The following is a 27,791-nucleotide window of genomic DNA, read 5'->3' as shown; positions in this document are numbered from 1 at the left end:
CTCCTGTTGCAGCCATGGGGTGCGTCAGGCATGACATGTCCGATGGTGCAGCAGGACACGATGATGTCAGGGCTGCCCCGGATATATTGAACTTTCTGATTTTTGTCTTCTTGTGATGGAAGAAATGATTTTGGATGAAGATGGAGAGAAACAATGATAGGATCAGATCTGTTGTGATGGTTTCTCTGGTGAGGAAATTATTTCATAAGCTTGGAAAATCTGATTCTAACTGGTTCACCCCTTGGAATTGTCTTCCCACTTGGCTTCCACAGGTCTGCATCATGAAGGCCCTTCCCTTTCAGCCAGGACTGTTTTGTCCACCTCCCACTCCCTCTGCAGGCACGCTTGGCAGAGCCTGGACATTTTGGGTTGTCATAACTTGAAAGGTGCTACGGGGATCTAGTGGGTGGAAGCTGGGGGATGGCTACACATCCTACAAGGCACAGGACAGCCCACAGCAGAAAACGATCAAGACCAACATCTCCAGAGGACCATGGGTGTGTGGCTTGGTGACGCGTGGCCTTCCAAACAGAGCTGGTGGGCCCTGACCCACTTTGGCCCAGAAGTTTCTGGCACCTCCCCCCGTCTATGTGACTGCTATTCTGTGACATTTGCACACTGCAGTCATAGCTCAGTGCTCCAGGCAGGACAAGTGACATCACAAGACATGCACAGGCAGCCTCGATGGCACTTATCACAATTGAAAAATTATTAATGACTTTTTAATTTAAAAATAAATTCTGGGCCAGGTGCAGTGGCTCATACCTGTAATCCCAGCACTTTGGGAGGCCAAGGCAGGTGGATCACCTGAGGTCAGGAGTTCAAGACCAGGTTGGCCAACGTGGTGAAACCCTGTCTCTACTAAAAATACAAATATTAGCTGGGTGTAGTGGTGCATGCCCATAATCCCAGCTACTCAGGAAGCTGAGGCAGGAGAATTGCTTGAACCCAGGAGGTGGAGGTTGCAGTGAGGTGAGATGGCACCATTGCACTCTGGACTGGGTGACAAGAGCGAAACTCAATCTCGGATAAATAAATAAATAAATTCCATATAATATCTGGCTTCCCAGGCTTCCCCAGGACCAGCATGCCCATGGGGAAAGAAATTTGTCTGAATCCTCCTGGCCGTCTCCTCACTCTAGAACAGCACCGTGCCCCTGGGAGGCAGTTGGTAAATATTTGCCGAATTAATACTGATAACCCTCTGAGTGAATCTACCTTAAGCTAAATCTACAAGAGCATTTTCAGAGGATAATCGTGTAGCTCTAATTTTCAATGATTTTCTGGGCATTCCATCCAATGAAGCTCTAATGCCCAGGACCAAGGAAGCCCAATTGCTAAAAATTGGTCAGGACTGTCTTGGTTGCAAGTGACAGAAACCCAACTCAGACCCATTTGGCAGGAAAAAATTCTGTTGGCTCCCTGCGCTAAACAGTGCAGGGCAGGCTGAGGTTTGTGCTCCAATGATATCGTAAAAATTCTGTTCCTCATGTCTCTCCTTTGCTTCCTGCGGACTGACTTCCTCCTCAGGGAAGCTCTGGTTGTGGAAGCTCAGCTGCAGGGCAACTCCAGGCTCACTTCAGGTTCTCCCAGATCCTGAATCCAAGGGAAGAGAGTATCCTTCCTGAGAGTTGACCAAGATCCCAGGAAGAAACCATGGCTGGCATCACATGCCCACCCTGGTCAAGGGTAGCCGTCACAAATCAACACAAACTTTGACCTAAGACAATTGAAATGTATTCTGACAGTTTGGAGGTCAGAAATCTGAAATGGGTTTCACTGGGTCAAAATCAAGGTGTCTGCAGGGCCATTTTACCTCTGGGGGGCTCTAGGAACTGGGAGAACCTATTTCTTTGCTCTTTCTAGCTCCTGGAGGTGCTTACATGCCTTGACTCGCTGCCACTTCTCCGTCTTCCAAGCCAGGAGTGTATAATCTTCCAATCTCTCTGACTCTGACCTCCCGCTTCCTCTTATAAGGACCCTCGTGATTATCTGGTGTGCAGCCAGATGATCCAGGGCAATCTCCTCATCTCAAGATCTATAACTTAACTATACCTGCAAAGTCCCTTTTGCCATGGAAGGTCACATATACACAGGTTCTGGACACTAGGATGTGGCAGGAGGACAGGGACCATTATTTAGCCAACTGCAGTAGCCAAGAAGTGGAATAATCTTAATGGTCAGCATGGGTCCTGTGAGCCCTCAGGGCCCACCTCATCCAAATCTTAAGACTGGAGCAGGATTAGAGTGGAAAGAGACGTAGAGACTCTAGGAGGCTGCTGGGCCAGCTTCCAGAAGCCCCAACTAGGTCAAGAGGCCATGACATCTACTAGGCACCTCATAGTGGCATCATGCAGAGCAATGACACAGAGGGACCCTGCCTGGACTATGGGTGGGCTCCACCTCTTACCTCTCTGCACCTGTTTGTCACCAGTTCTCTCCCTGGTATTAGTTATGTGCCCAGGACAGCACCTAAAACAGGGCAATGCCTTCTTTCCCTTCCTTTTGCATGTCAGTGATGTGAACCAACAGTTTCTTTTCTCAGTAGTTGAACAGTCTTTTCTGGTTTCTTTTTCTTTCTTTCTTTTTTTTTTTAGAGACAGGGTTTTGCTCTGTTGCCCAGGCTGGAGTGCAGTGGTGCGATGTTGGCTCACAGCAGCCTCGAACTGTGCTCGAGCAATCCTCCTGCCTCTGCCTCTCAAGTAGCTGGGACTACAGATGTGTGCCACCACCATGCCTGACTAATTTTTAAATTTTTTGTAGACATGGGGTCTTTCTATGTTGCCCAGGCTGGTTTCGAACTCCTGGGCTCAGGCAATCCTCCTGCCTTGGCCTCCTGAAGTGCTAGAATTATAGGTGTGAGCCACTGCAGCTGGCCTCTCCCAATTTCTGTTATGCTTTCTTCAGATTTTTACTTCTGTGCATTGATAGTCAATATGTGGATTCACAAGTAAGTTTCAGAGCAATGAGGATTTGGAGTAAAGTAGAAACATGCTGCTTGGTTGGCCACATCATTCTGGGGCAAGCTCAGGGATTCAGCCCGTTGGAGGCAAAAGCCTTCCCTGCGCTGAACCAGTTTTTATTCCACTCAACACTCCCCAGATGAAAATATTTTGGCTCAGGAGAGCAGTGCAATTACTCATGGCCTCATTTCCCTCCTTCTGTGGGAGTGGAAGCCAACATCAGATGATTTAAAACAAAGCAAAGGAAAAACCACGTTTTTGACATCAGGGCTAATTTCCCTGAATGTAAATGCTATTGTACCAAAGAAAAAATGAAAACAGCTTGACCAGCCCTGGAATTAATTTATTTCTGTGTCCCAAATGCATAGCACTTGGTAGAAAGAGCAAGGTATTTGGATGTCTGCTCCCACAGTGGCTATTTGCTGATTTACGTGGGGGAAATGCCTTGCACATCAAGACAATCCATCATCATCGTCATCGTCACTGTCATTGTTATTATCATCATTATCAGTGTCATCATCATTGTCATCATTGTCATTATCATCAATGTCATCATTGTCATCATCATTGTCATTGTCATCATTCTCAATGTCATCATTGTCATCATTGTCATAGTCATCATCATAATTGTCATTGTTATTTTCATCATCATTGTCATTGTTGCCATTACTGTTATTGACATCATCATTGTTATTGTCATCATTGTCAATGTCATCATCACCATCATTGTCATAGTCATCATTGTCATTGTTATCATTTTTTCATCATCATCATTGTCATTGCTGTCATTACTGTTATCATCATTGACATCATCATCATTGTTGTCATCATTGTCAATGTCATCATCATTGTCATAGTCATCATCATCATTGTCATCATTGTCATTATGCCATCATCATCATCGCCATTGTTGTCATCATCATTGTCATAGCCATCGTCATCATTGTCATCATCATCACTATCTATCATCAACGTCATTGAGGCCATCACACCTGTCACCACAGTAAGGGTCAGGCCAGGAAATGCACCCAAGGGTTTCCTGTGCTGTCAAGTGCCCCTCATGTTTCAGGCTCTGTTGCAAATTAGAAAGTAAAAAGTCAAATTATTCTTATTTGCAGACCATATGATCTTATATATAGAAAATCCTAAAGATGCTACCAAAAATCTTTTAGAATTGATGAATGAATTTAGTAAAGATAAAAAATTAACATATAAGATCAGTAGCGTTGCTATACATGAACAATGAAATAGCTAAAAGGGAAATCAAGAAGATAATGCCATTTATAATAGCTACAGAAAATGAAATACCTAGGAATAAATTTAAGAAGTGACTGACAAAAAACTGAAGAGGAGAAAAACAAATGGAATGACATCCCATACTCATGGATCCAAAAATATTGTTAAAATGATCATAGTACCTAAAGTAATCTACAGATTAAACACAACCCCTACCAAAATACCAAGGACATTCTTCACTGAATTACAAAAATGTTTAACTTTGTACAGAACCAGAAAAAACTCCGAATAGCCAAAACAATCCTGAGCAAAAGCACAAAGCTGGCATTATAACACTTCAAAATATACTACAAAACTGTAGTAACCAAAGCCTCTTCCATCCCTGCATGTCGAGGATGAACAGAAATGACTAGGCAGCCGATGCCTGGCCTTCCAGAAGTAACAGGCTGGCTGCAGATACGCAGTCAGCATGCAGACAGACGGGACACCAGCAGATATTCCAGAGAGGAAGGTTATGAAGCCCCCCACATGAGAGACCAGGTGGGTTCAAAAGCCATCCAGCCATATCAGCTGAGTATGCGGTACTCAGAGGGGGAGTGTGGGCCTGACGTGGAGAAGTGGGACAGGGGCCTGCAGAGATGACGGCAGTTCCATGTGACGAGGGCCTGACGTGGCTGCGGCAAACTGACCGATGTTTCTGGACAGCAATTTGGCAAAATGTTTAAGGAGCCTTTAAAAATTCTTGCTCTTCCAACTAGTCATTCGAAGGAGGTGATGGAAAGGGGCTGATCCAAAATGCAGGAAAAAGACGGATGATGAAGGAGATTATCCCAGGGTTGCTGATGGTGCCAAAAAAAAAATAGGACCTACAGGCTCCACAGAGGATTCATAGCAGGTGTGGCAGATGACATTAGAAGGAAAACATTTCCATCGAATACTCCATAACACGCAAATGGCTATAAGGTTCCACTGAAAAGTCTAACAGAAAACCACATATACTGTAATATATGTAAGTGTGTATACCTTAGCAACTTAGTGAGAGACGCCCTGGTGCCCCACTGAGTTGCACCTCATACAGCTGTTCACAGAGGCACTAGATGAAGGGAGACCTCTCTGTTTTCTGTGCCGACTATCAGGGTAGATAGCTGAATATTGACAAAGGTTACCTCTGATTAGCAGGATTTGGAAAGGGTTTTTACTTCACGGTTTTCTCTTCACGGTTTTCTCTTATTTTCTACAATGAGCCTGTATTCTTTCTTTATTGAAAAAAGATCCAAAAGTCACTTATAAAATGAAGAAAACATTTGTCATGACAAATATTTAGTCACAATGCAATATTCAAAAAAGAAAATTGACTCATTCATTTTTGAGGGTAGTCGATTTTTAAAAAACCTATACACTGCATAAAAGTAGGTTGAAAACAGGCTGGGCACAGTGACTCACGCCTGTAATCCTGGAACTTTGGGAGGCCGAGGTGGGCGGATCACCTGAGGTCAGGAGTTTGAGACCAGGCTGGTCAACATGGTGAAACCCTGTCTCTGCTAAAAATACAAGAAATTGTCCCAGTGTGGTGGCTCACACTTGTAATCCCAGCTACTCAGGAGGCTGAGGCAGGAGAATCCCTTAAACTTGAGAGGCAGAGGTTACAGTGAGCCAAGATCATGCCACTGCACTCCAGCCTGGGTGACAGAGTGAGACTTTGTCTAAGAAAAAGTAGGTTGAAAACAGAAATGCCAAAATATCAGAGGGGTGACCACGGGCGGGGACCTCAGGTGATTCTGATGTTCTGTATCTTTCTGCATGTTTTCTAAACTTGCAAAAACATGGAAAATGTTCTCTGGAAGCAAAGCAGAGGGAGAGAATGGTTTCAACCAGGGCCGGAGGCCAGTGAAGCCTCCCGGATGAGGTGGCGTTGAAGCTGGAAGTCAGGAATCTGGCTGGGACCACAGCTTGCAGACCACCCAGGGCCCAGCTCCTCTTGGGGTCTCCCCTCCCACGAAGGGGAGAAGGGCTGCTTCAGAGAAGTGGCTGCGAAACAGGTCACAGAGTTTGCTAGAAACAGGTGGAGGCCAAAGCCTTAGTGCAGGGCCCCTCCTAATCCTCCCTTCTCCAGGGCAGCCATGTGCAAATGGTCATCGGAAAGGACCCCCTTCCAGCAAACTGCACACAGCATCCTGGAAGTGGCTCTTGCCTGCTCAGGGCCCAGCTCTGGGTGTGGGGGGCCACCCACACTGCCCTGGGCTCCCAGGCGCTATGAACCCTGATCCTAACGCCCAGCACAGCGCCTGCCCCGGGAACCAGTGCCATGCAGTGGCGTGGGTAACCGCGTGTTCTCTTCCACAGCCTCACCGCCATGGACAGTGTGCCCCTCATCTGTGACTACGGCTCTGGCTTCAGCAAGGTGGGATTCGCAGGAATGGAAAGCCCAATGGGCGTGTTCCCCACTGTCCTCGGGAAACTTCGGCACGATGTGAGTGATGTTGCGGTCTCCTCCCTGTGGGGTGCTGCTCATCCAGAGGTGGCCTGCCGGCCCGGTCAGTCCCATCGCCTCTCCCACAGGGTGACCAAGGCAATCCCCTGAGCAGGGCGTGGTGGGCACGAACGTGCCTCCACGAATCCAAGTCGGGAGCACCAGGCTTGGTACCACACAGATGGCCGGGCCACCTAGAGCCTCTGCCTCAGCGGGTCCGGGGTTGGGGATGGGGTGGGAAAGGCCTTGCCCCTCTCACGACTCCCAGCATGCGGCCCGCTCTGAGAACCACAGGCTTAGAGGGAGCAGTGATGTGTAAATCAGTAAAGTGGACACGTTGTGAAAAGTCAGTCTTACTGCCCGTCTCCCGTCTCTGGCTCTTCCCACCTTCGGAGAGGTATGGACGCAGGGAAGGAGCAATTCGCCTTTAGGATAAATGGGAGTCCATTAGGGTGAGCGGCAACGGACACTCAGCCTCTGTGACAGGAAGGCAGTAGGAGGGCGGGTGGGGACCGGGGCACAGGCCCTCCAAGAGGTCCGTCTCTGACATGCCAGCAAGTGGACCCCACATTGCCAGATCTTCCTGCGTTTCAAGGGAATTTAGAAACGCAGGCGTTTCTATTGTGGTAAAGTATACACAATGTAAAGATGTGTTAACTGCACAGTTCAGTGGCATCAAGAACATTCACCACCATCTATCTCCAGAACGTTCTCATCCTCCCAAACAGAAACTCTGGCCCCATTAAAAACCAGCTGCTCATCCCCTGCCCCGGACAACACAGTCGCATCGTAAACGAAACTCGGCGAGTGGGCCTGGGCCCGGCCACATTCCCGGTAAACGAAACTCGGCGAGCGGGCCTGAGCCTGGCCACATTCCCGGTAGGGAGGGAGATGCCCCTTCTCCCCGAAGAGGAACCGCCTGCTCCGAGAGGTGACTTCTCGAATCCACGTGGTGACAAAGTGGTGGTGACAAGACCCCCAGTGCACCTGCGTTCCCAGCCCATGCTCTGGATCGTGGAGCTCATCCTCCGGAAGGTCCAGTCATCCGTGGCAGGGAGCAGCGTCGTGACACGGAAGATCTCCGGTGTCACAGGACCTCATGGCGATCAGTCTTGTGTTTTGCAGTGCTTGGAGCAAATTATTGGCAATGTTTCTAATTATCCAAGATACACTGGCTCCCAGAGCTGTGACAGAGGAGAAAATCCCGTCTCCCTCTCTAAGAGGATGAAATGCACGTGGCTCCTGGGAACCAGTGGATTTCCTCCTCGCTGTCCAAGTGGCAGGCATCATAGCAGGGACCGCCCTGGCAAATCGCAGGCGCCTGCACTCGAGCTAGACAACCAGCTTACCGCTTGGAGATTGTGGTGCTCAGTGGTTAAGAGCTGGGGCTGCAGGGCCGGGGAGACTGAGGCTCCAATCTCAGTCCTGTCCTCAGCACATGCATGACTCAGGGCAAGGGTGCTGCTGTGGCAGAGGCATCTCTTTTACATAATATGATTGTCCTCATAGATGTATCTCATAGATTCAGCCTGAAGGTTAAGTGAGATGAGTGAATGCATGTTTGGTGCAGTTTCTGGCCCATGGGGAAGATTTAGCAATGACAACGATGGCAGTGATGATAATAATGACTAGCATATTTGTGTATTTGCTTAGAACAACAGAAATGTAGCCAGGCACAGTGGGTCATGCCTGTAATCCCAGCACTTTGGGAGGCTGAGGTGGGTGGATCACCTGAGGTCAGGAGTTTGAGACCAGCCTGGCCAACATGGCAAAACCCTGTCTCTACTAAAAATATAAAAATTAGCTGGGCGTGGTGGTGTGCACCTGTAATTCCAGCTACTCTGGAGGCTGAGGCAGGAGAATCGCTTGAACCTGGGAGGCAGAGGCTGCAGTGAACTGAGATCACACCACTGCACTCCAGCCTGGGTGGCAGAGTGAGAATTCATCTAAAAAAAAAAGAAAGAAAGAGAAACAGAAATGTATTTTCTTATAGTTCTGGGACCTGGAGTCTGAAAGCAAGGTGTCAGTAGGGCTGGCTTCCTCCCAAGGCTGTAGCGAGGGGATCTTTCCTGCCTCTTCCAGCTCCTGGGGGCTCCAGGCATCCCTTGGCTGCCTCTGTCTTCACATGGCCTCCTTCTCTTTTTCCTTTTCTGTCTCAAATCTCCTCCTGCCTCTCTCTTAGAAGGACACTTGTCGTTGGATTTGGGGCCCACCAGGTAATCCAAGGTGATGCTCATCTTGAGATTCTTAACTATCACTTCTGCAAAGACACTTTATCCAGATAAGGTCACCTGAGACTCCAGGTGGACATAATGGTGGCGGGGGCGGGGGGGCATCATTCAACCCACTGCAGTTACAATGTGGAATTTCATCTCAGCTCTCAGCCCCTGCTCCAGGGAAGGGGCCTTATCCTTGGAGTATGATTGACTTAGAGGGGGTGCATTAGGGAGCGTCTGCTGAGAGCGAGGCTTTCCGCTCTGAATCCACCCCAGCTAGGCTGTAGGCACAGTCATTGTCTCCCATCACCCCCACATGAGACTGTCCTAGTTGCAGGAAAACAGGCTCAGGGATCCCACTGATTCTATGTTGTGGTGAGTTATATAATTATTTCATTATATGTTACAATGTAATAATAGTAGAAATGAAGCACACAGTAAATGTAATACACTTGAATCATCCCAAAACCATCCCCTGCCCTGCTCAGTGCAAAAATTGTCTTCCATGAAACTGGTCCCTGGTGCCAAAAAGGTTGGGGAACGCTGACCCAGATGGCGAAACACAAGATCACAGCAAGAGGAAAATTCTTCGCCAAAACAGAATGAGTGACCAAGATGAATTATGGAGCAGCAGACTCCTCCGCGGAACCACAGCAGATTGGCTCTTGATCTGGATTTATTTTCACGGGCAGATGGGAGTAAGTTTCTATCTCTGAGAGAGGTCACCTTTTGTCCTAGATGTAAGCTCCATGGCCCTTCCCACAAGCTCGACGCAGTGCCCTTAACTCCCAAGTCAAGAAGTCACAGCCACGGAGACCCGGGGTGTCCCTCGGGGCTCCCCCAACCCCACGCCCCTTCCAGGGCTTGAGTCTGGCAGCCAAGACGGCAGTGAGACCCTTCCTAGGAGGACTTGTGAGAACAGAGAGGCAGGATGAAGGCGTTGCCCAAAGTCATTGGGTCCCTTCTGAGAAGAGCAGCCGCTCTAACCCACAGGTCTCCTGACGAAAGGACACCAGGCCCAGCACTGTCCATCTTTTTATTTCAAACAGCAACTTCGAACCGGAAAAAACATTGTTCCTTCTGCACACCCATGACTTTGTCCACCACCCACCCACCGCACTTAGATGTGGTGGCTGAGAAACGTTGGAGGAGGTGGCCGCAGTGACAGTCCCTCCTACCATGAAGCCAGCTTATGAAACGCATTCCTGCTGGTGCGCTTAATCGACTTGATCCTCCAGCAGCGCCATGGCGAGGTGTGAGGAAGAGAGGTCATTGTTCCCATTGGACAGAGAAGAAGTTGGAGGCTCAGAGAAGGAGATAGAGGCTCAGAGAAGGAGATGGAGGCTCCGAGAAGGAGATAGAGGCTCAGAGAAGGAGATAGAGGCTCAGAGAAGGAGATGGAGGCTTAGAGAAGGAGATAGAGGCTCAGAGAAGGAAATGGAGGCTACAAGAAGGAGATGGAGGCTCAGAGAAGAAGATGGAGGCTCAGAGAAGGAGGTAGAGGCTCAGAGAAGGAGATGGAGGCTCAGAGAAGAAGATGGCGGCTCGGAGAAGGAGATGGAGGCTCTGAGAAGAAGAGGGAGGCTCAGAGAAGGAAATGGAGGCTCAGAGAAGGAGATGGAGGCTCCGAGAAGATGGAGGCTCAGAGAAGGGACACAACTTTCCCCAGGTCTCATAGCTGGTAATTCTCATCCCAAGTCCAAACCTCTTCTGCGGAAGAGACAAACTCCTAAGATAGAAAAGCTCTGTGCAGGTGAGCTGTGGCAGCCTGGAGAGGGGGCCTCACTCTGAAATCACTGCTCCATTGCATCTCTGCACCATTGCACTCTTGCACCCGGCATCATGGCACCACTGACCCACTGCACCATGGCATGGTTCCACCGCATGCACCATTGCACCGTGGCACCATGAGGTCATTGCAGCATGGCACCATTATGTCACTGTGGCACAGCACCATTGCACTAAGGCCATCCTTCCTACTTGCTGCTCCCAGCCAACAACGGAGGATGGCAGTGACACCAAGGCAAGTCAAGCCCATTTCTGGGAAACCCAGCACTCCTGTGATAAATGAGCCTGACTCAAGGACTCTCCAACAACCTTGCAAAGCCTTCCCTTAGACACCATGGTGGCTAAGGTCACCCACCCAATCTGCTTCCCTGTTTCCTGCACCCAGGCTCAGACTTGGACAGCAGCCTGTTGTCTTGTCCATCTTCATCCTGCTCTCACCCCACTGTCCCCCTTGTGTGCGCCTTCCCTAATCACATCCTTGCACCTTTCATTCCATCCTGGTGTCTGTTTCTCAGTGGACCCAGATGAACACATGGGCCATCAAGTAAAATCACCTCTGAATGATGGAATGGATAGCTTAATCTGCCATGAAAGTAGCCAGGTTTATCTTCCTAAAAAATAACAGCAGTTGAATTACATCACAGACCCTTTCCCGGTCAACCTTCCAAAGCAAATATGGAAGCAGTGACGATCCCTCCTACCACGATGTCAGCTTATGAAATGCATTCCTGCCAGTGGGCTTCATCGACTTGACCCTCCAGCAGTACCGTGGCATTCCTGGTGCATCTCCCCACACCTCTCCTTCCTTAGCAGCCTCTCTCCTTGCTGTCCCCAGTTTCCTCATCTACAAATTGGACAGGATGAAGTTCCTAGGAACGACTCCCCGGGTGCACTCTTACCTTGCAGGTACTTTGCTAAAACCTCTTAGCGGCCATTTCTGAAACAGCTGACAGGGCTTGGGGAGGTCGTGGATGCCGGTGCTATGACTTGGAGTCTCCCACGAAGGCCACTGTGGCCTCCCAGCCACGGCTCACTGGGTCTCCACAAATGAAAGCCAGCTGCAGGGGAGTCCAACCCCAGTCACCCCTAGAAGCTGACCTGTCCTTGCCTATGTCTTTCAGAACGTATTGGTGGGGATGGAAGAGGAAGACTGGTTCATTGGAGAGGAGGTTCAGAAAAATCGAGGGAAACTCATCCTGCAATATCCCATTTCTCGAGCAACGATGACCAACTGGGACAACATGGAGAAGGTGGGCACAGCTTCTGCCAGGCAGGACGTGTTCATAGGCCTCCCTTGCCATGTCCAGCTATGAGACGGGGGTGCAGGCCTTCCTGACCCAGACTCTGCTCTGAGGGCTGAGGGGGATGATGGATAAAAAGTCCTCAGTCCTGGCTGGGCGCGATGGCTCGTGGCTGTAATCCCAGCACTTTAGGAGGCTGAGGCAGGTGGACCGCTTGAGTGCAGGAGTTTGAGTCCAACCTGGGAAACAGAGTGAGAACTCATGTCTGCAAAAAATTAAAAAATAATCTGGCTGTGGTGGTGTGCCGCTGTGATCCCAGCTACTGGGGAGGCTGAGGTGGGAGGATTGCTCGAGCCTGGGAGGTGGAGGCTGCAGTGAGCTGTGACTGCACCCCTGTGCTCCAGCCTGGGCGATGGAAGAAGACCCTGTCTCAAAGCAGACAGACAAAAAGCAAAAGAGTCTTCAGTCCCAACAGTAAAGAGTGGTAAGTATGGTGAACTTGCAGCTCCCTCACTTAGTAACAGGTTCTGGCTAGGGCCTCCATGTGCATTTGGACAGGCCGTGCACTGCCTTAGAGGATGTACCTGTTAGTTACTGTGTCCCTGTTCCAGCCACAGACAAGGCAGCTTCAACAGCAGGAATTCATTGCCCCACCATCCTGGAGGCTGGAAGTCTAAGGTCAAGGCGTGGGCCAAGCTGGTTCCTTGCAGGGCCGTGCATGTCCTGGGCCTCCCTGCTGGTGACTGTCAGTCTTTGGCACCCCTTGGCTCACAGATGTGTCACCCCGATGTCTGCCTTCAGGTTCACGTGGCGTTCTCCGTGTCTGTTTCCACATTTCCTCCTTCCTGTGGGATTGGGGACCCACCCTCCTGTTAACTGATGGCATCTGCAACAACCCTGTTTCCAAATAAGGTCCCATTCAGACGTACGGGGGCTAAGACTTCAAACTATGAGTTTTGGTGCGACACAGTTCAACTCATCACAATGTTCTAATGCTGCCTTCACACATTTAGCCCCAAATGTGGAGTCTCAAAATGCCAGTGGTCATCTCTCTCAGTTTTGTGGGTCAGGAATCTGGGAGTGACTCCTCAGGCTGCTTCGGGCTCGGGGTCTCCAGTGGCTGCCACAGCTCAGGGGCTGTGTCGGCTGCAGGCTTGACTGGGGCTGGAGGAGCCCCTTCCAAGGCGGCAGTATCAGGTGGCCGCGGGGTGCTTCCTCTGCACGGGGGTCACCCTCCAGAGCTGCTCGATGGCCTGCCAGCCTGGCGGTTGGTTTCCCCCATGGGAAACTATGGAAAAGGCCAAAGTGGAGGCACCAGGTCACTGTTACTTCTGCCACATTCTGTTGGTCACAGAAGCCAGTCCTGATTCCATGTGGGAAAGGTGTGCACAGGGCATGACTTCCAGGGGCTGAGGGCCTTGGGGCCATCTTGGCGGGGGCAGTGGGAGCACTGTTCACAAGTGTTTTCTCCTGCACAGCTGTGGCTGTGGCTCCCAGTGTGACAGGGAATGCAGAAACACGGGCCGTGTAGACAGGTCTTAGAGAGCACAGCTTCAGCTATGGGCCCCAGCGGCCCCCCACCCTCTGCTGCCTTGGGTGGGGCTCACCTGCCTGAGGGAGCCCAAGGCACTGACTTCTGTGTGGCTTCAGGGGTCCTGGCTCCTGGCTTCACCATCTTCCCTGAATTGCCAGTGTCATGCAGTGACCCTCTGCTGTGCCCACACCTCCCACCTCCTCCCTCTCATCACCTCGCCCCATCTTCAGAAGACTCTTCCAAGCTCGTGTCTGGCTGTGTCCCTTCCCTGCCTCAGGCCGGTCATCTGCGGATGGGCCACACCTGCCGCTGACACCTGGCTCTTGCTCTTTCATAGGGATCGTGGCCTCATGCTTCCGGGTTCTGTGCCTGCCTGCAGGAGGCTGCCCCTCCACACTGTCCTCCCCCAGGGGCACGTCCCCGTACGGGGACAGGCAGCAGACTCACACCTGGTAACCAACCATGGTGTACTGAGCCCCTACTGTACCGGATATGAGGGGCTGGACCTACTGTACCGGATGTGAGGGGCTGAGCCTACTGTACCGGATGTGAGGGGCTGAGCCTACTGTACCGGATGTGAGGGGCTGAGCCTACTGTACCGGATGTGAGGGGCTGAGCCTACTGTACCGGATGTGAGGGGCTGAACTGTGTCCCCAACGTTTACATGTGAAACGCTAGCCTCCAGTGCCTCGGAGTGTGACCGTGCTTGGAGATAGCAGCTTTAAAGCGGCAACTAGGTTAAGAAGAGATCATTAGGGTGGGCTCTAATCCAATGTAATTGAGGCCTCATCAGAAGAAGAGGTTAGATGCAGACACACAGCGGGGGACCCTGTGAGGACGCCGCCAGGAGAAGACAGTGCCTGCTGCAAGCCAAGGAGCGAGGCCTGGGGAGGAACCAGCCCTGCAGCGCCTTCATCTGGGACTCCAGCCTCCAGAATGGGAGACAGTGAGTGTCTGCGGTGCGTGGCACCTCGTCTCTGGAGCTTTGTGATGGCAACTGTGGGACATGAATGCTCCAGGCTTCTTGGCGAGGTCACGATTTCACTGTTACACTCCTCTGTGAGGCAGGGAACATTTCCTGTTTGGAGCATGAGGAATGAGGTTCACAGAGTCAGGTCACTTGTCCAGGGCTGGCCTGGTGTGTGGTGGAGCTTCCGTGCGTGCTGGGCTCACACCTGCACTCTCTCCCCGTGCGGCATCCACCCATCTGAGTCCCAGTCTGTGTCACACCCTTGAAGTCCTGGTGGTGGTATCTGTCCTCATTAGACCACATGATGCTCTAGCCAATCTCCGGGCCTCACTGGTCTCAGCCCCATGTCCTAGCCCCAGGCCCGGTGACTGAGCGGAGGTTCTGCGTCTTGCTGAAGCTGTCTCCCTGCTCCTCCCTCAGATCAGGTTGACCTCGCTGTCACTCAGCCGTCACGAGTGCTATTTAAAATGCTGCTTTGACGGCCGGGCGCAGTGGCTCACACCTGTAATCCCAGCACTTTGGGAGGCCGACGTGGGTGGATCACCTGAGGTCAGGAGCTCAAGACCAGCCTGGCCAACATGGCAAAACTCCGTCTCTACCATAAACACAACAATTAGCCAGGCGTGGTGGCGGGCGCCTGTAGTCCCAGCTACTCGGGAGGCTGAGGCAGGAGAATCACTGCAACCTGGGAGGTGGAGGTTGCAGTGAGCTGAGATTGCACCACTGCACTCCAGCCTGCATGACAGAGCAAGACACTGTCTCAAAAAATAGAAATAATAAAATAAAAATAAAACACTGCTTTGTCAAACAAATAACATAACATAAAATAACAAAACATGAAGCCCTGCCCGGTCCTGTAGCCGTGCCCTGCTCCGTTTGCAGAAGCCTGGCCTTGGCCCCAGGAAGCCGCTGACTGCATCTTGTCTCCTCCTAGATTTGGCATCACTCCTTCTACCAGGTGCTCCACGTCGCCCCAGAGCAGCACCCCGTGTTGGTGACGGAGCCGCCTTTGAACCCAACACCCAGCAAACAGAAAGTCACACAGGTACCGGAGTCAGTGGCGGTGGGGGCCTCAGCGGGGTCGGTGGCGGTGAGGGCCTGGGCGCGGGGTCAGCGTCTGGTCTCCCCCGAGCTGGGGGCAACCTCAGCCTCACCTGCCCCTTGCTTGGCAAGAGGAAGACGCTGGGCAGGAGACGCCCCCTCAACACTCATGCCAAGCACGCCGGCCTCCGCCGGGGCGCTGGCTAGGGGCCAGAAACTGCATACACGTGACTTCATGCAGGCCTTCCAACCAGCCATGGGGCAGTTGACCATCCTCCCCTTTGTACATACGAAGAGCCTGCGGCAGCAGGGAGCTTAAGCAGTTTGGCTAAGGTCATGCGGAGTGTCGCTGGTGGGCTTACCTAGACCCCGGGGGTCTCGCCCTGCAACTCCACCCTCAGCCACAATTCAATTGTCCTACGTGCAGGTCTGATTCTGGTTTAAAACCTCCCAGGTCTCTTCTCTGAGCTTCCTCTTGGGCCTGCCCACCAGAGAGGAGGTGCTGGTGTGTGCTGACAGGGTGGCCCTGATGGGACTGGGCAGTGGGGCCCGGCAGGGGCCTGCGCTAGAGAAGAGAGGAAGGTGTGGCACTCTCCTTAAGGCCAGGGTGGGGGCTGCAGGGCGGCCACTGGCCACCATGCTCCCATCACATCATTAGCTGCTCCTAATGAGGACATCGGTGAGCTCATTAAGCGAGCAGCATGGTTCCACCACCTGGCCCAGAGTCCCTGGAGCCCAGCGGTTTCTCCCGAGGTGAGCCGTGACCCACGGACAGGGCCGGGGCTCGCGGCACCACCTGCTCGCTGCAGAGGCGCACATGGCGGCCCAGAAACGGCAGCTCCATCTGTCACGGTGCAGGCATGAGCTGCTGCCTCATTTAAGCCAAAGCCCTGAGCAGACCCTTGAGTCCTCCTTAGCTTGTGGACAGGTGGATCACAGGAGTGGGCCACGGCTGGGCTGCGTGGACGGGGTGCAGCAGGCTCCCGCTTTCAGACTGTTGAGTGCCCATGAAGCGGTGGGGAGCTGGAGGAGCGGGACAGCCCCCTCCTCAGGGGACATCTCGCTTCCTGGCGGGGGCGGCAGAGTTCTCCGGAGACATAGAACAGTGGGATGAGCGTAGGCATGGAGAGGGGTTCAGGATGAGGGCCTGGTTCACACAGTGACAGAGGCCGGCGAGTTCCAGGCTCTGCCGTTGGGAAGCTGGAGCCCCAGGAGGGCCCATGCTGTGGCTCCAGTCCGGAGGCTGGCGGGCTCTAGTCCCAGGAAGAGCCAATGTTCACTCCCAGTCTGAAGGCAGGAAAGGGTTGGCGTCTGGGTGCAGGCAGTCAGGCCAGAGGGGCTACCTCTTACTCCGTCCTTTTGAGCGAATCAAGTCTGCAACTGATTGGATGAGACCCACCCACACCCAGGGAGGGCCGTCTGCTTTACGCAGCCCCTGATCCACGTGTTGGTCTCACTCAGAGACACCCCACAGACACACACTGAAGAACACTTGGCCAAAGCCCAGGTGCCCTGCGGCCCAGTTCAGCTGGCCCGTGAGATGAGCCAGGGCTCCAGCTGTGGGTTTGGACTCCAGCCTGCCTCGGCGGCTTCCTACCCGCTGGGTGCACTGCGTGCCTTTCTGCCCTGGTCCTCTCCAAATTCACCCTCTAACTGTATCAGGGACCCAGTGGGAGTGGCATAAAGGGATTATACACAAAGGTGAGCGTGAGTGTTAGAAAAAAGTCCCATGAGGGGCTGCAGTATCCGGGGGTGTCCCAGGGCTACCACACCTTTGCCTGAAAGAGCAGTGGATGGTTATCAGTTCCCAGGGAGGGCTGTCGCCCAGGCACTGTGGCCTTCAGAGGAGGGACCCAGCAGGGAGGGAGCTGGGACGTCAGCAAGCCCTTCTCCTCCCCTCCCTGGGTCTCCTTCTGGAGCCCTATGGGCAGAACCTGATGGGCGACCCCAAAAAGAGGAGCCCAGGGCAGACATCACAAGGAAGGCGGGGGCTTCTGCAGGCCACAGGCAACCGCCAGCCCACCCGTGTGGGGCTTTTCCTCACTGTTGGCAAAGGGAATACTTCCACATCTGTGGGCTCTACTTTGACCTCTCCATCCCGCACCCAGCCCCAGCAGACCTCAAAAAATCCCCACAAAGACAAAAGTTGGCCTTGGCTCCCACTGGCCTGCTGTGGGGTCATAAGGTTACAGAGCTTGCATGGTCTTCAGGGTCCTTCCCTGTAGTCCACTTCCCATTTTACAGATGAGAAAACTGAGGCCTGGGACCAGCAAGTGATGGCATTTGCAAAATGCCCAGTATACACTAAGCACTATGGCACGGGCGTTACGGGTGTTAACTCGTGTTGTCCTCAGCACCATCCCCAGGGAGGTACCACTATTATCCTTCTGATGAAGAAACTGAGGCACAGCGAGGAGCAGTCATCTCCCAAGGTCACACATGCTGGAAAAGCCGGGCCTAGAACCCAGGGTTCCCGATGCCAGACCGGGCCCTTCCCTGAACTCTGGGCTGCTCCCAGTGTCCACACCCCAGCACTTCACACCCTGGGGCCACTGTGCACCTGTCCTAATCCACCCTGAGCCAGATACCAGACATCAACGGACAGCCCCTATGCCCAGGAGCCCATCCGTAGGGAGTCCACCATCTAATCCAAGTCTCCCCACAGTCCTAAGAGATGTCTGGGATGGATGTGAGCCCATTTTACAGACTGGGAAACTGAGTGTCCCGGAGCTCATTGGAGCAAAGCTGGGATAAGGAGGAACGTGTTTCTGTGCCCGTGGTCTGGCTGTCTCTTGGGTGGTGTGGGGAACCAAGTGCCTCTTGCAGGCGGGACTCATGTTGCCTGAGTAGTTAAGGAGAAGCCCACCTCCTCCTCATCTGTGGGCCTGGCTGCCAGGGGTGGCTGATGTTTCTCCCTAGGTGCTGTTTGAGACTTTCAACATACCTGCCCTGTATTTAGCTAACCAAGGAGTCCTTTCTCTGTACGCCTCTGGCCAGACCTCTGGTGAGTGGCCCTGTGGGAGCCCCCCACACCCTCCCCATCCCTCTGGCTGAGACGCTCACCACTGTGCACAGCCCACTCTCCCTGACCAGTAATGAAAAACAAAGACCCACACAGCTTGCGCTCTCCAGCCCCTTTCATCCCTCCTGGTTAAACGATTCACTCCCAGGTTTTAACAGTTTGCTCACTTTTTTTTCTTAATAGCTTTCTTGAGGTGTAATTGATCTACAATAAACTGCACATGTTTAAAGTTTTTTTAATTTGCTAAGTTTTGACACATGGCTCCAGTCTTGAAGCCTTCAGAACCAGATAATGAACGTATCTGTCACCCCAATCCCTTCCCTGGCACCACACACTCTGCCCCTCCAGTCTGTCCCCAGACAGCCACCAGCTGCCTTGGGGTTTGCATTTTTTAGAATTTTGTGTGAATGGACCGGGAGGGCAGCACTCTTTTTTGGGATTCTTTTTTTTTTTTTTCCACGCAGCATAATTACTTGAAGATTTATCCTTGTGTGTGGGTTGAGAGTTCATGTCTTCCCATTGCTGGATAGTAGCCCATCATATGAATACATTGTACTTTATCCACTTGTGAATGAATATTTGAGTAGTCAGTTTGGGGCTATTGTAAATAAAGCTGCTATGGGCCAGGCGCGGTGGCTCACGCCTGTAATCCCAGCACTTCGGGAGGCCGAGGCAGATGGATCACGAGGTCAGAAGATCGAGACCATCCTGGCTAACACGGTGAAACCCCGTCTCTACTAAAAATACAAAAAATTAGCCGGGCGTGGTGGCGGGCACCTGTAGTCCCAGCTACTCGGGAGGCTGAGGCAGGAGAATGGCGTGAACCCGGGAGGCGGAGCTTGCAGTGAGCCGAGATCACACCACTGCACTCCAGCCTGGGCGACAGAGCGAGACTCTGTCTCAGGGAAAAAAAAAAAAAAAAAAAAAGCTACTATTTGTGTACAGTACAAACACTGTACAAGTATTATTTGTCAATTAAAACAATAAAAGGAAAAAAATCCTGGTATAATTTTTCCTCTTTTACCTTTTGGACCACTACTGTGAAACCTGCCTATGTGGTGTCATAAGAAAACTTGTGGGCTGCCGTCCAAAACAGCCAGTCCTTTTCTTCCTCCTTGGGCACTTCCCTTTGGGGGAAGAAAGCTGGCTCCTGAGAATCTTTGTCTTCTCCTCCATTAGCTCCCCTCTGCCTTCTCTCCCTGCAGATACAACAATTATAAGGGATGTCATTGGCCCTTCATTATGATGCCAGCATGTTCTCTTGTCTAGGCTTGACTGTTGAATCTGGAGAAGGAATGACACACTTTGTGCCCATCGCTGATGGCTGCCCTTTGCGTCTGTCAACCTTCCAGCTGGACATAGCGGGCCAGGACCTAACCTTGCACCTCCTGCAACTGTTGAAAGACAATGGGCAATTATTGTTGGGCACAGGTAGGAAACTGCTATTCTTGGCTGGGTAAACTAGTCTCTGGGGGTGTAATAGCCTTCTTTGCTAGCTCATCCTATGGCCCTCAGTATGTAAAGCTAAGACTTCATGACCATCATTGAAGTTCTAAAAAACAACCTTATCTATATTTAGGGACATTTAGTGGATTGATGATGATGATAAGGGCAATGATAATGATGAAAATGATTATGGTGGTGGTGATGATGGTGATAGTGATGGTGATGATGGTGATGCTGATGATGGTGATGGTGATGGTCATATGGTGATTGATGGTGATAATGGTGATGGTGGCGATGGTGATGATGGTGATGGTCATATAGTGATTGGTGGTGATGGCGATGATGATGGTGGTGATGATGGTGACGATGACGGTGATGGTGATGATGACGGTGATAGTAATGGTACCAATGATTGTGATGATGGTGGTGGTAGTAATGATGGTGATGGTGATGATAGTTATGATTGGCAATTGTTATGATGATGGTGAGCTAAGCTTTATACAGAATTTATCCTGTGCAAAGCACTGGGCCAAGTAAACATTTTACATGCATTTTCTCATTGCTTCTCACTGTAACCCCATGAGAGGGAACAATGATTTCCATTAGAAGAGGACAATGCAGCTGGGTACAAGTTTCATGTCCGTAATCCCAGCAATCTGGGAGGCTGGCGTGGGAGGACCACTTGAGTCTAGGAGTTTGCGATCAGCCTGGGCAACATGGCAAGACCCAGTCTCTACACAAAAATTAAAAAATTAGCAGGGTGTGGTGATAAGCAACCTGTAGTCCCAGCTACTTAGGAGGCTGAGGCAAGAGGACTACTTGAACCCGGAAGTTAGAGGTTATAGTGAGCTATGATGGCACTACTGCATGCCAGCCTGAGTAACAGAGTAAAGCAACACCTTGTCTCTTAAAAAAAAAATAGGAAGAGGCTTAGGAAGGTTATTAGAAGATTTGCCCAACACTCCCTAAATGATAAATGGCATAGCAGCTGGGATATGAACCCAAGGCTCCACGCAAGGTGTCTGTCCCTCTCTGCACCAGTTCCTGGACTAGATTCCCAGCCTGTATAACCTGCATGACACCCACTCCCAGTGAGCCTACAATCCTGCATCTCAGGGTCTTCCTTGCGGACCAAGAGGTCTGTGTCAAAAGCGATGCAAAGCATGGAACCCTAAAGAATAACAGCAGTTAGAGGGAAAGTGAGAAGGATTGCAGGGCAAAGTCATACCATGTTATTGACGCCTCACACTTGGTGAGCTCTTGGTGAGCATCGTTGCCTCTCGTCCTTCCAACAGTCCTGCGAGTGACCATTAATCCCATTCTTGCAGATAAGGAAAGGGAAGGTTTAAGAGGTTGATGAAGTTGCCTAAAGCCAGGCGTTGGGTCAATGGCAGAGATGGGATTCGAACCCAAATTTGCCTCACCAAAGCCCCAACTACATGAAGAAAGGAACATATATTAGGAGAGTGCAGCATCCCAGGAGCTGAGGAAAGAGAAGGGAGTTATTAACAGCCTCAGCTGCCGAGGAAAAGAGGGCAGGAAAGAATCAAAGCGTGTCCTCAGGTTTTCAGACCTAGGAGTACAGAACAGACCCAGGCAAGAGCAGGTTAGGTAGAGCGAGTGAAGGTAGAAGGCAGATATCAGGGGTCTGAAGAGCAAGTGACATTCCAGGTGGGTGGTGCAGAGTTCCCCTGATCCAACTCAAAAGCAGTGATAGACAAAGCATAAAACCGTAACACAAGAAGACGCAGCTGGGTTTAAAACCTGTTGTTTGCCATCCAAAAAGAGAAGGAATGTATGTAAGCTTCCAGATATTTCTGGGTGCGGACTTTGTTCCACTGTGGGCAGTTCTCCAGATAAGAAGAGGGCAGCTGTGAGCAGGTGGCAACGGTGAGCAGGTGGCAGCTGGGGGATGGGGCACCAACAGCACCACTCATAGCAGTAGATAAGAAAGTTGGGTTTGGTTTTCCAGCTCCTCCCACCCTCTCCCAAACATACACCATATATAGAAGGATCTCAACTTCTCAAAAGCTGAAATTTCCTAACCCCTTTCATCTTAGTTCAAGACATACTTATTCTACACTTCCACAAACTCAGGCTCAATGCGCGGCACGAACAAGAGCACCTGGGGGGTGAGATGGAAATGGAAATGGCAGCTCCAGTGGTGCAGCCTCAACCTCACCAAAGGCGCTTCTGTGAACTCATCTCCTTTTCGTGCCTTTTTCTGTTTGGCACTTTTCCTTTGTCCCACAGGGGATCGAGAGTACATCCGGGACATGAAGGAGAAATGCTGCTATGTGGCTTTGGACTTTGACAAGGAAAAGAAGAAAACCTATTCACCTTCCCACCATCAGAAATATCAGCTGCCTGACGGCCAAGAGATCACCGTTGGGCAGGAGAGCTTCTTCTGCCCCGAGGCGCTCTTCCAGACAAAACTCATAGGTGAATCCGCTAAATCCAGTGTCATTTAGAAATCAGCCTGGACATGAGCAAGTGAGCACCCTGTAAGAAAGAAGGGGCTGGGCGTGGTGGCTCACGCCTGTAATCCCAGCACTTTGGGAAGCTGAGGTGGGTGGATCACCTGAGCTCAGGAGTTTGAAACAAGCCTGGCCAACATGGTGAAACCCCATCTCTACTGAAAATACAAAAATTAGCCAGGCAGGGTGGCCCATTGCCTGTAGTCCCAGCTACTCTGGAGGCTGAGGCAGGGGAATTGCTTGAACCTGGAGGTGGGGGTTGCAGTGGGCTGAGATCACACCGCTGCACTCCAGCCTGGGTGACAGAGTGAGACTCCATCTGAAAAAAGAAAGAAAGAAAAGAAAGAAGGGAGGGAGGGAGGAAGGGAGGAAGGAAGGAAGGAAGGAAGAAGGAAGGAAGGAAGGAAGGAAAGAAGGAAGGAACTAGGGCTGCCAGGAGGGAGTCTGGTTTGAGTAGCAAACAAGCACATTGTTTCAAAAGCTCCTCCGACTCCAGCTAACACTTACAGTCTGCCTGTCGCTTCGCTGACCATTGCATGTGTTATATCCTTGAATCTACCCCCAAATCTGCCTCTGTAAAATTATCCCAATTTACAGAGAAGGAAACTCACTGAAGAGGCCTTCTCTTTAATAATGTACTATTTATATTCTGCCTACTTACAAAATAATCTGAAATATAAAAATCAAGACAATTTAAGACAGACATGTAATCACCCTGGATTTGGAGGGAGCTTTTTACAAATGTGGCTGATCTAGAGACTTTGAGTGAGCATGGAGCTGCCTAAATGCTCCGGCCAGTACATTTGTCCTGGTGGAACGGCAAAAATGATGGAGGGTGAAATCCCTACTGATGGGAAAGATGGAATCTCCCGGGTCGACATGGAAAAGCACGTGTTCCCCAGAGTCCAATTCTTCGTTACCTTCATAAAGGACAAAGGGGAATTAAAGGTGGGGGAGTAACCATTTCCCCGGGATGAGGACCCAGTGAGTACCTGGCACTTAGAATCCCCTGTAAGTTAGTTGGTTTGTCTCTGTGTTCCCCTGTTAGACTGTGCAGGGGATGGCGTGGTCACGTGCCCCACCAATGTGACGTGGAGAAGCAATTGAGATTCTTCACCCACCGTGGGGAGGTTCTCCCCGGGGTCTGGCTGGGTCCCCATGAACGGGAGCACCACCCCAGAACGGTGAAGCTAGCAGGGCCTTCCTGCCGGGCCCCTCTTAAATGCCCCCTGAGATTAGTCTTTTTTCATGGGTCCAAGGTTATTCGGCAGCTTTTCCTCCCAGGCAAGGGACATGAGGCATGGACGGCACCACCTAGCCCTCCCAGGGGCTCGCAATATTGAACAGAAAATATCAGGTTGGTGCAAAAATAATCGATTACATTTGCACCAACCTAGTAATACAAGGCACACATCTCTTCAGGGCGGTTCCCATTATATTTGAGTTTATTCATGTGGCCAAATGATGAGCCAAGAAAGGAGGAATCAGTGTCATTTCTCAAAGGCTGCCAGAAGGAGGATGCTGCCTCGACAGGAATCTTTTTATACACTTGATACCAGAGTTTTACATATTAATAACTGTCAGTAACAGTTGAATATAAATTCTCCTGGAGGAGAGCGGAGAATTGCTATGTATTTCCTCAACCAGGAGCAGCTGAGTCCTGTCGTCTGGCCGGGTGGCTCCCTGCATTCCCTGGTGGGAGTCCAGCTAAGCTAAGGTTTGCCTGCCACACTGGGAGCTAGCTAAGGCTCAGGGAGGTTTCCAGCACCCAAGGCCTTCCGCTGGGAGGCAGGGGCCCAGGTGCGCAGCTGCCGAGCCTCTGGCTTCCAACATTCTTTCTCCCTCTGCCTGTCCTGACAGGGAGAGACACCCCTGGCATCCACACGATGGCCATCCAGAGCATCACTTCCTGCAGCCCCGACCTCCAGAATGTCCTCTTCGGCCACATGCTGCTGTCGGGAGGGACGGGCTCCTGCCCCGGCTTGAGATTCCGGATGCAGAGAGAAATATCTGAGCTGGTGTCCCCTACAGTTCATGTGAAGGTGAGGCTTCCCCAACCCATCCCCTCTGGGAGCGCCTCCAATTCATTCCACAGATGTATCTGGAATGCCTCAGATATGCTGGGCATGGCTCCTGGCACCTGGGAAGTCCTTGGAGCTTTCACTCTAGTTGGCGGAGGTGGGCGAGGCAGTAAACGTCGTGAATAAACATGAAGGGGACATGAGTGGCATGTCAGGAAAATGCAGCAAAGGACGGGGTGGGAGGGAGTGCGGGCAGGGCCGGGGGTGCTGAATACAGGGTGGGCCAGAGTGGGCCTCCTTAAGAAGGGGACACTGGGTAAGCACTTGAGGTAAGGGTGAGCCATGTGGGTATCTGGGGAACAGCGTTCAGCCAGGGGGGAACAGCCCATGCAGCAGCTCAGAGGCTTGCTTCCTGGAGGAAGGGCAAGGAAGGGTTGGCCGGGGCCGAGTGAGCAAAGGCAATGGGAAAGCGAGGTCAGAGATGCCGCAGAAGGACATCCACTCCAAGAGGGGCTGGAAACCCCCTGGCGGGTTCAGCCGAGGAAAGACATTGTCAAAATAGGCTCTGGAGAACTGATCAGGCTCCTGTGCAGAGAGCAGACGTCACAGGGACACAAGGTGTGGACAATCAGGACATTAGGGCTGTTGGGATGTCGGGACTATCAGGACATTGACACTGTTGGAATGTTGGGACTGCCAGGATTTGGGGACTGCTGAGACGTCAGGACTGTCAGGATGTCGGGACTGTTGGGATGTTGGGACTATTGGAATGTTGGGTCTGTTGGGATGTTGGGACTGTTGGGATGTTGGGACTGTTGGAATGTCGGGACTCTTGGGATGTCGGATGTCGGGACTGTTGTGATGTCGGGACTGTTGGGATGTTGGGACTGTTGGAATGTTGGGACTGTCGGGATGTTGGGAATGTTGGGATGTTGGGACTGTCAGGATGTTGGGAATGTTGGGATGTGGGACTGTCAGGATGTCGGGACTGCAGGGATGTGGGACACACCTGGCCTGGCTGGGGCAGGAGGGGCAAGGTCACTCAGTCACTTCCAGCTGGGCTCAGCAGCTGCCCCATGAATGCAGCCTCCTTTGGTTAAATGAAAGCACTCTTCCCCCGTGGGTGCCCCACCCAGGGTTGTCCCCAGTGGACACTTTCTCTGGCTTCCTTTGTGTCTGCGTCTGGCCTCACAGCCTCTGCTGTGGGGTCTCTGGGAGCTGTCACTGCAAGGCGTCCCTATCGAGCTGGCCCTGAATCCTTCCCATATCACCAGCTGGCCCTGGAGCTGGCTGCAAATCCCACTGGCCAACCGTAGGGAACTCTGTGATGGGGTCTCCTGCAGGTGCACAAGAGACTGTCACCAGAGCGATACCCCCACCCAACTCGTGCCTGTCATCAGGGTTCATGGCCACCCTTTGTATGCTCTGTGGGGGCGGGACAGGGGCGGGATCTTCCAGACACCAGGGTGGGCAGGGGCGTGAGTGGCCATCTCAACACTTCTTGTCCTCCCTAGACCTATCTTTCTGCCTTTGTCCCCTCTGCTGCAGCCGCCAGCTTTGAAGCAGGACACTGCAAGGTGACTTCCTCCAGAGTCTGCAGTCAGGAGGCACGGACTTACTCCCTTTTGCCCACAGCCCCCCAAACTTTTCTGGAGGATTCTATCACCCTATCACCCATTGCCCTCACCCCCAACCCTAGGGGCCTCAGGTCTGGTTGTAGGCAGATGCACTCAGAGGGAAAGGTCTGGCACGTGTCCTCAGAGCATCTTTGGCTGCCTCTGAGACTCTCCTTGTCCATCTGATGGTGTTCCCTGCACCCTTCCTGTCCTTGCTCTGTAGACCAGGGTGAGATTTGAAAGAGAATGCACAGCAGTGATGCCTGTCCCAGGTGGTCCCCATCCTTCCTCCGTAGCAACAGAGAAGCATCAGGAATTACAAATGCATCAGCCAGGATTACACAAAAATATCTTCCCACTGCCTTGTCACTTCCCAAGTCTTCAGCCCTCTTCCTATAGGCCATAAACATTCATGGGATGCTGTAAAACTGTTACTGGTTTCCTTCCTCCCTAAGTCTGCAGCTCTCGTTAGACCATGTTATGTTAGATCATAGGTATTTACATTCTGTTAAAACCATCACCCCTCCCACCTTCTCACTCCAAAGCCCTTGGCTCTCACTTCATAGCCTCTTGCTGGTCTCCCTCCTCTCAGCTTTCTGGACCACTCCAGGCTCGTGTGTAATTAACTTTGACTGAATCAGAACAGAAGGCTACTGCTTAGCCCAGCATGGAAAACACATTAAAATTGAATGTCATACTTTTGTAACTTTCTTTTTTTCTCTTTCCTTTTTTTTTTTTTTTTTTTTTAAATAAGACAAGGTCTCACTGTCACCCAGGCTGGAGTACAGTGGCATGGTCACGGCTCACTGCAGGCTTAGGTGACCTCCCACTCAGCCTCCCAAGTTGCTGGGACTACAGGCGTGTGCCTCCACGCCCGGCTCTTTTTTTTGGTTCAGGTCTTGGACTCCGGGCTCAAGTGATCCACTTACCTCATCCTCCCACAGTGCTGTTATTGTAAGTGTGAGCCACCACGCCTGGCATACATTTATAGGTTTCTTGACCACATTTGCAAAGGGGATCTTTGGGCCATCTCTGTCCTGCCAGCAGGTGGCTGGGCTGCATTTGGTCCAAGCCCTTTCATCTTTCTGAGTCCTCAAGGTGTCCTCCACAGCCTCCTCCCGCCCAAAACTCTCCATGAAGCTTGATGATGACATCGCCCATTTCCCATTACTTGGCTGTGGTTTAGCTCTTCTCTGCCTAATTTCTCTCCTGTCTGAGCCATCTCTGAAAGAGGTACCGTGGTAGCTTCTCCTGTAATCATCCATAAAGCTCCTCACATTGTTGCCTAAAGAAAATGCTCTCCCTGAAATGAGCTCATCATCCTCCTTGAGAGAACAGCTAGTTTCCATGGGGCCAACTTTTCAAATAATTGTTTCTCCCAGCAACCTAAATCTGCTGTCATGAATGTTCTCGGGCTAAAACTCTGCCCAGTATTTCCCCTCATTTCTTCAGAATGTTGTCATACCCTTAGATCCATTTCTAGATGTGGATTTCGGAGTCAGAATCATGCACAACTCGAGGTTTTTTGAATGGATGACCCAATTGCCCACAGAAACACTGAGCCTCCCATCTGTCCCGGCGAGGGCTGAGCCAGCTCTGGACCACGTCCACGCCAGCACAGGGTCCTTTGTTCTCAAAACCCCTGGGCACCTGGGTAGATGGAGAAGAAATGTTTGTTGTTCTTTTCTCTGTTTTTTTTTTTTTTTTTTTTAATTTATATTTCTTGTAATTGTTCAATCCAATTCTTTGG

The 27,791-nt window shown here is 51.5% G+C and overlaps 1 protein-coding gene across 1 annotated transcript in view; it reads left to right on the top strand.

The window, feature by feature from the left end:
* Positions 1–6,552: 6,552 nt before the first annotated feature.
* Positions 6,553–27,791, top strand: part of LOC105545341 (actin, aortic smooth muscle-like) — a 24,029-nt gene continuing 2,790 nt past the window's right edge. Inside the window, exons 1-14 of the mRNA XM_011988253.1 lie at positions 6,553–6,669; positions 6,759–6,790; positions 7,452–7,753; positions 9,652–9,773; positions 11,795–11,923; positions 15,353–15,463; positions 15,914–16,066; positions 16,388–16,474; positions 18,379–18,463; positions 19,751–19,912; positions 22,181–22,369; positions 24,265–24,446; positions 25,620–25,737; positions 25,974–26,167. Of these exons, the coding sequence (XP_011843643.1) occupies positions 6,553–6,669; positions 6,759–6,790; positions 7,452–7,753; positions 9,652–9,773; positions 11,795–11,923; positions 15,353–15,463; positions 15,914–16,066; positions 16,388–16,474; positions 18,379–18,463; positions 19,751–19,912; positions 22,181–22,369; positions 24,265–24,446; positions 25,620–25,737; positions 25,974–26,167 (1,983 nt within the window). The remainder of the gene's footprint in view (positions 6,670–6,758; positions 6,791–7,451; positions 7,754–9,651; positions 9,774–11,794; positions 11,924–15,352; positions 15,464–15,913; positions 16,067–16,387; positions 16,475–18,378; positions 18,464–19,750; positions 19,913–22,180; positions 22,370–24,264; positions 24,447–25,619; positions 25,738–25,973; positions 26,168–27,791) is intronic.

Source organism: Mandrillus leucophaeus, unplaced genomic scaffold (genome assembly GCF_000951045.1).
Source record: "Mandrillus leucophaeus isolate KB7577 unplaced genomic scaffold, Mleu.le_1.0 Scaffold325, whole genome shotgun sequence".
In the NCBI taxonomy this organism is placed as follows: Eukaryota; Metazoa; Chordata; class Mammalia; order Primates; family Cercopithecidae; genus Mandrillus; species Mandrillus leucophaeus.
This window is presented reverse-complemented; position numbering and strand designations above follow the sequence as displayed.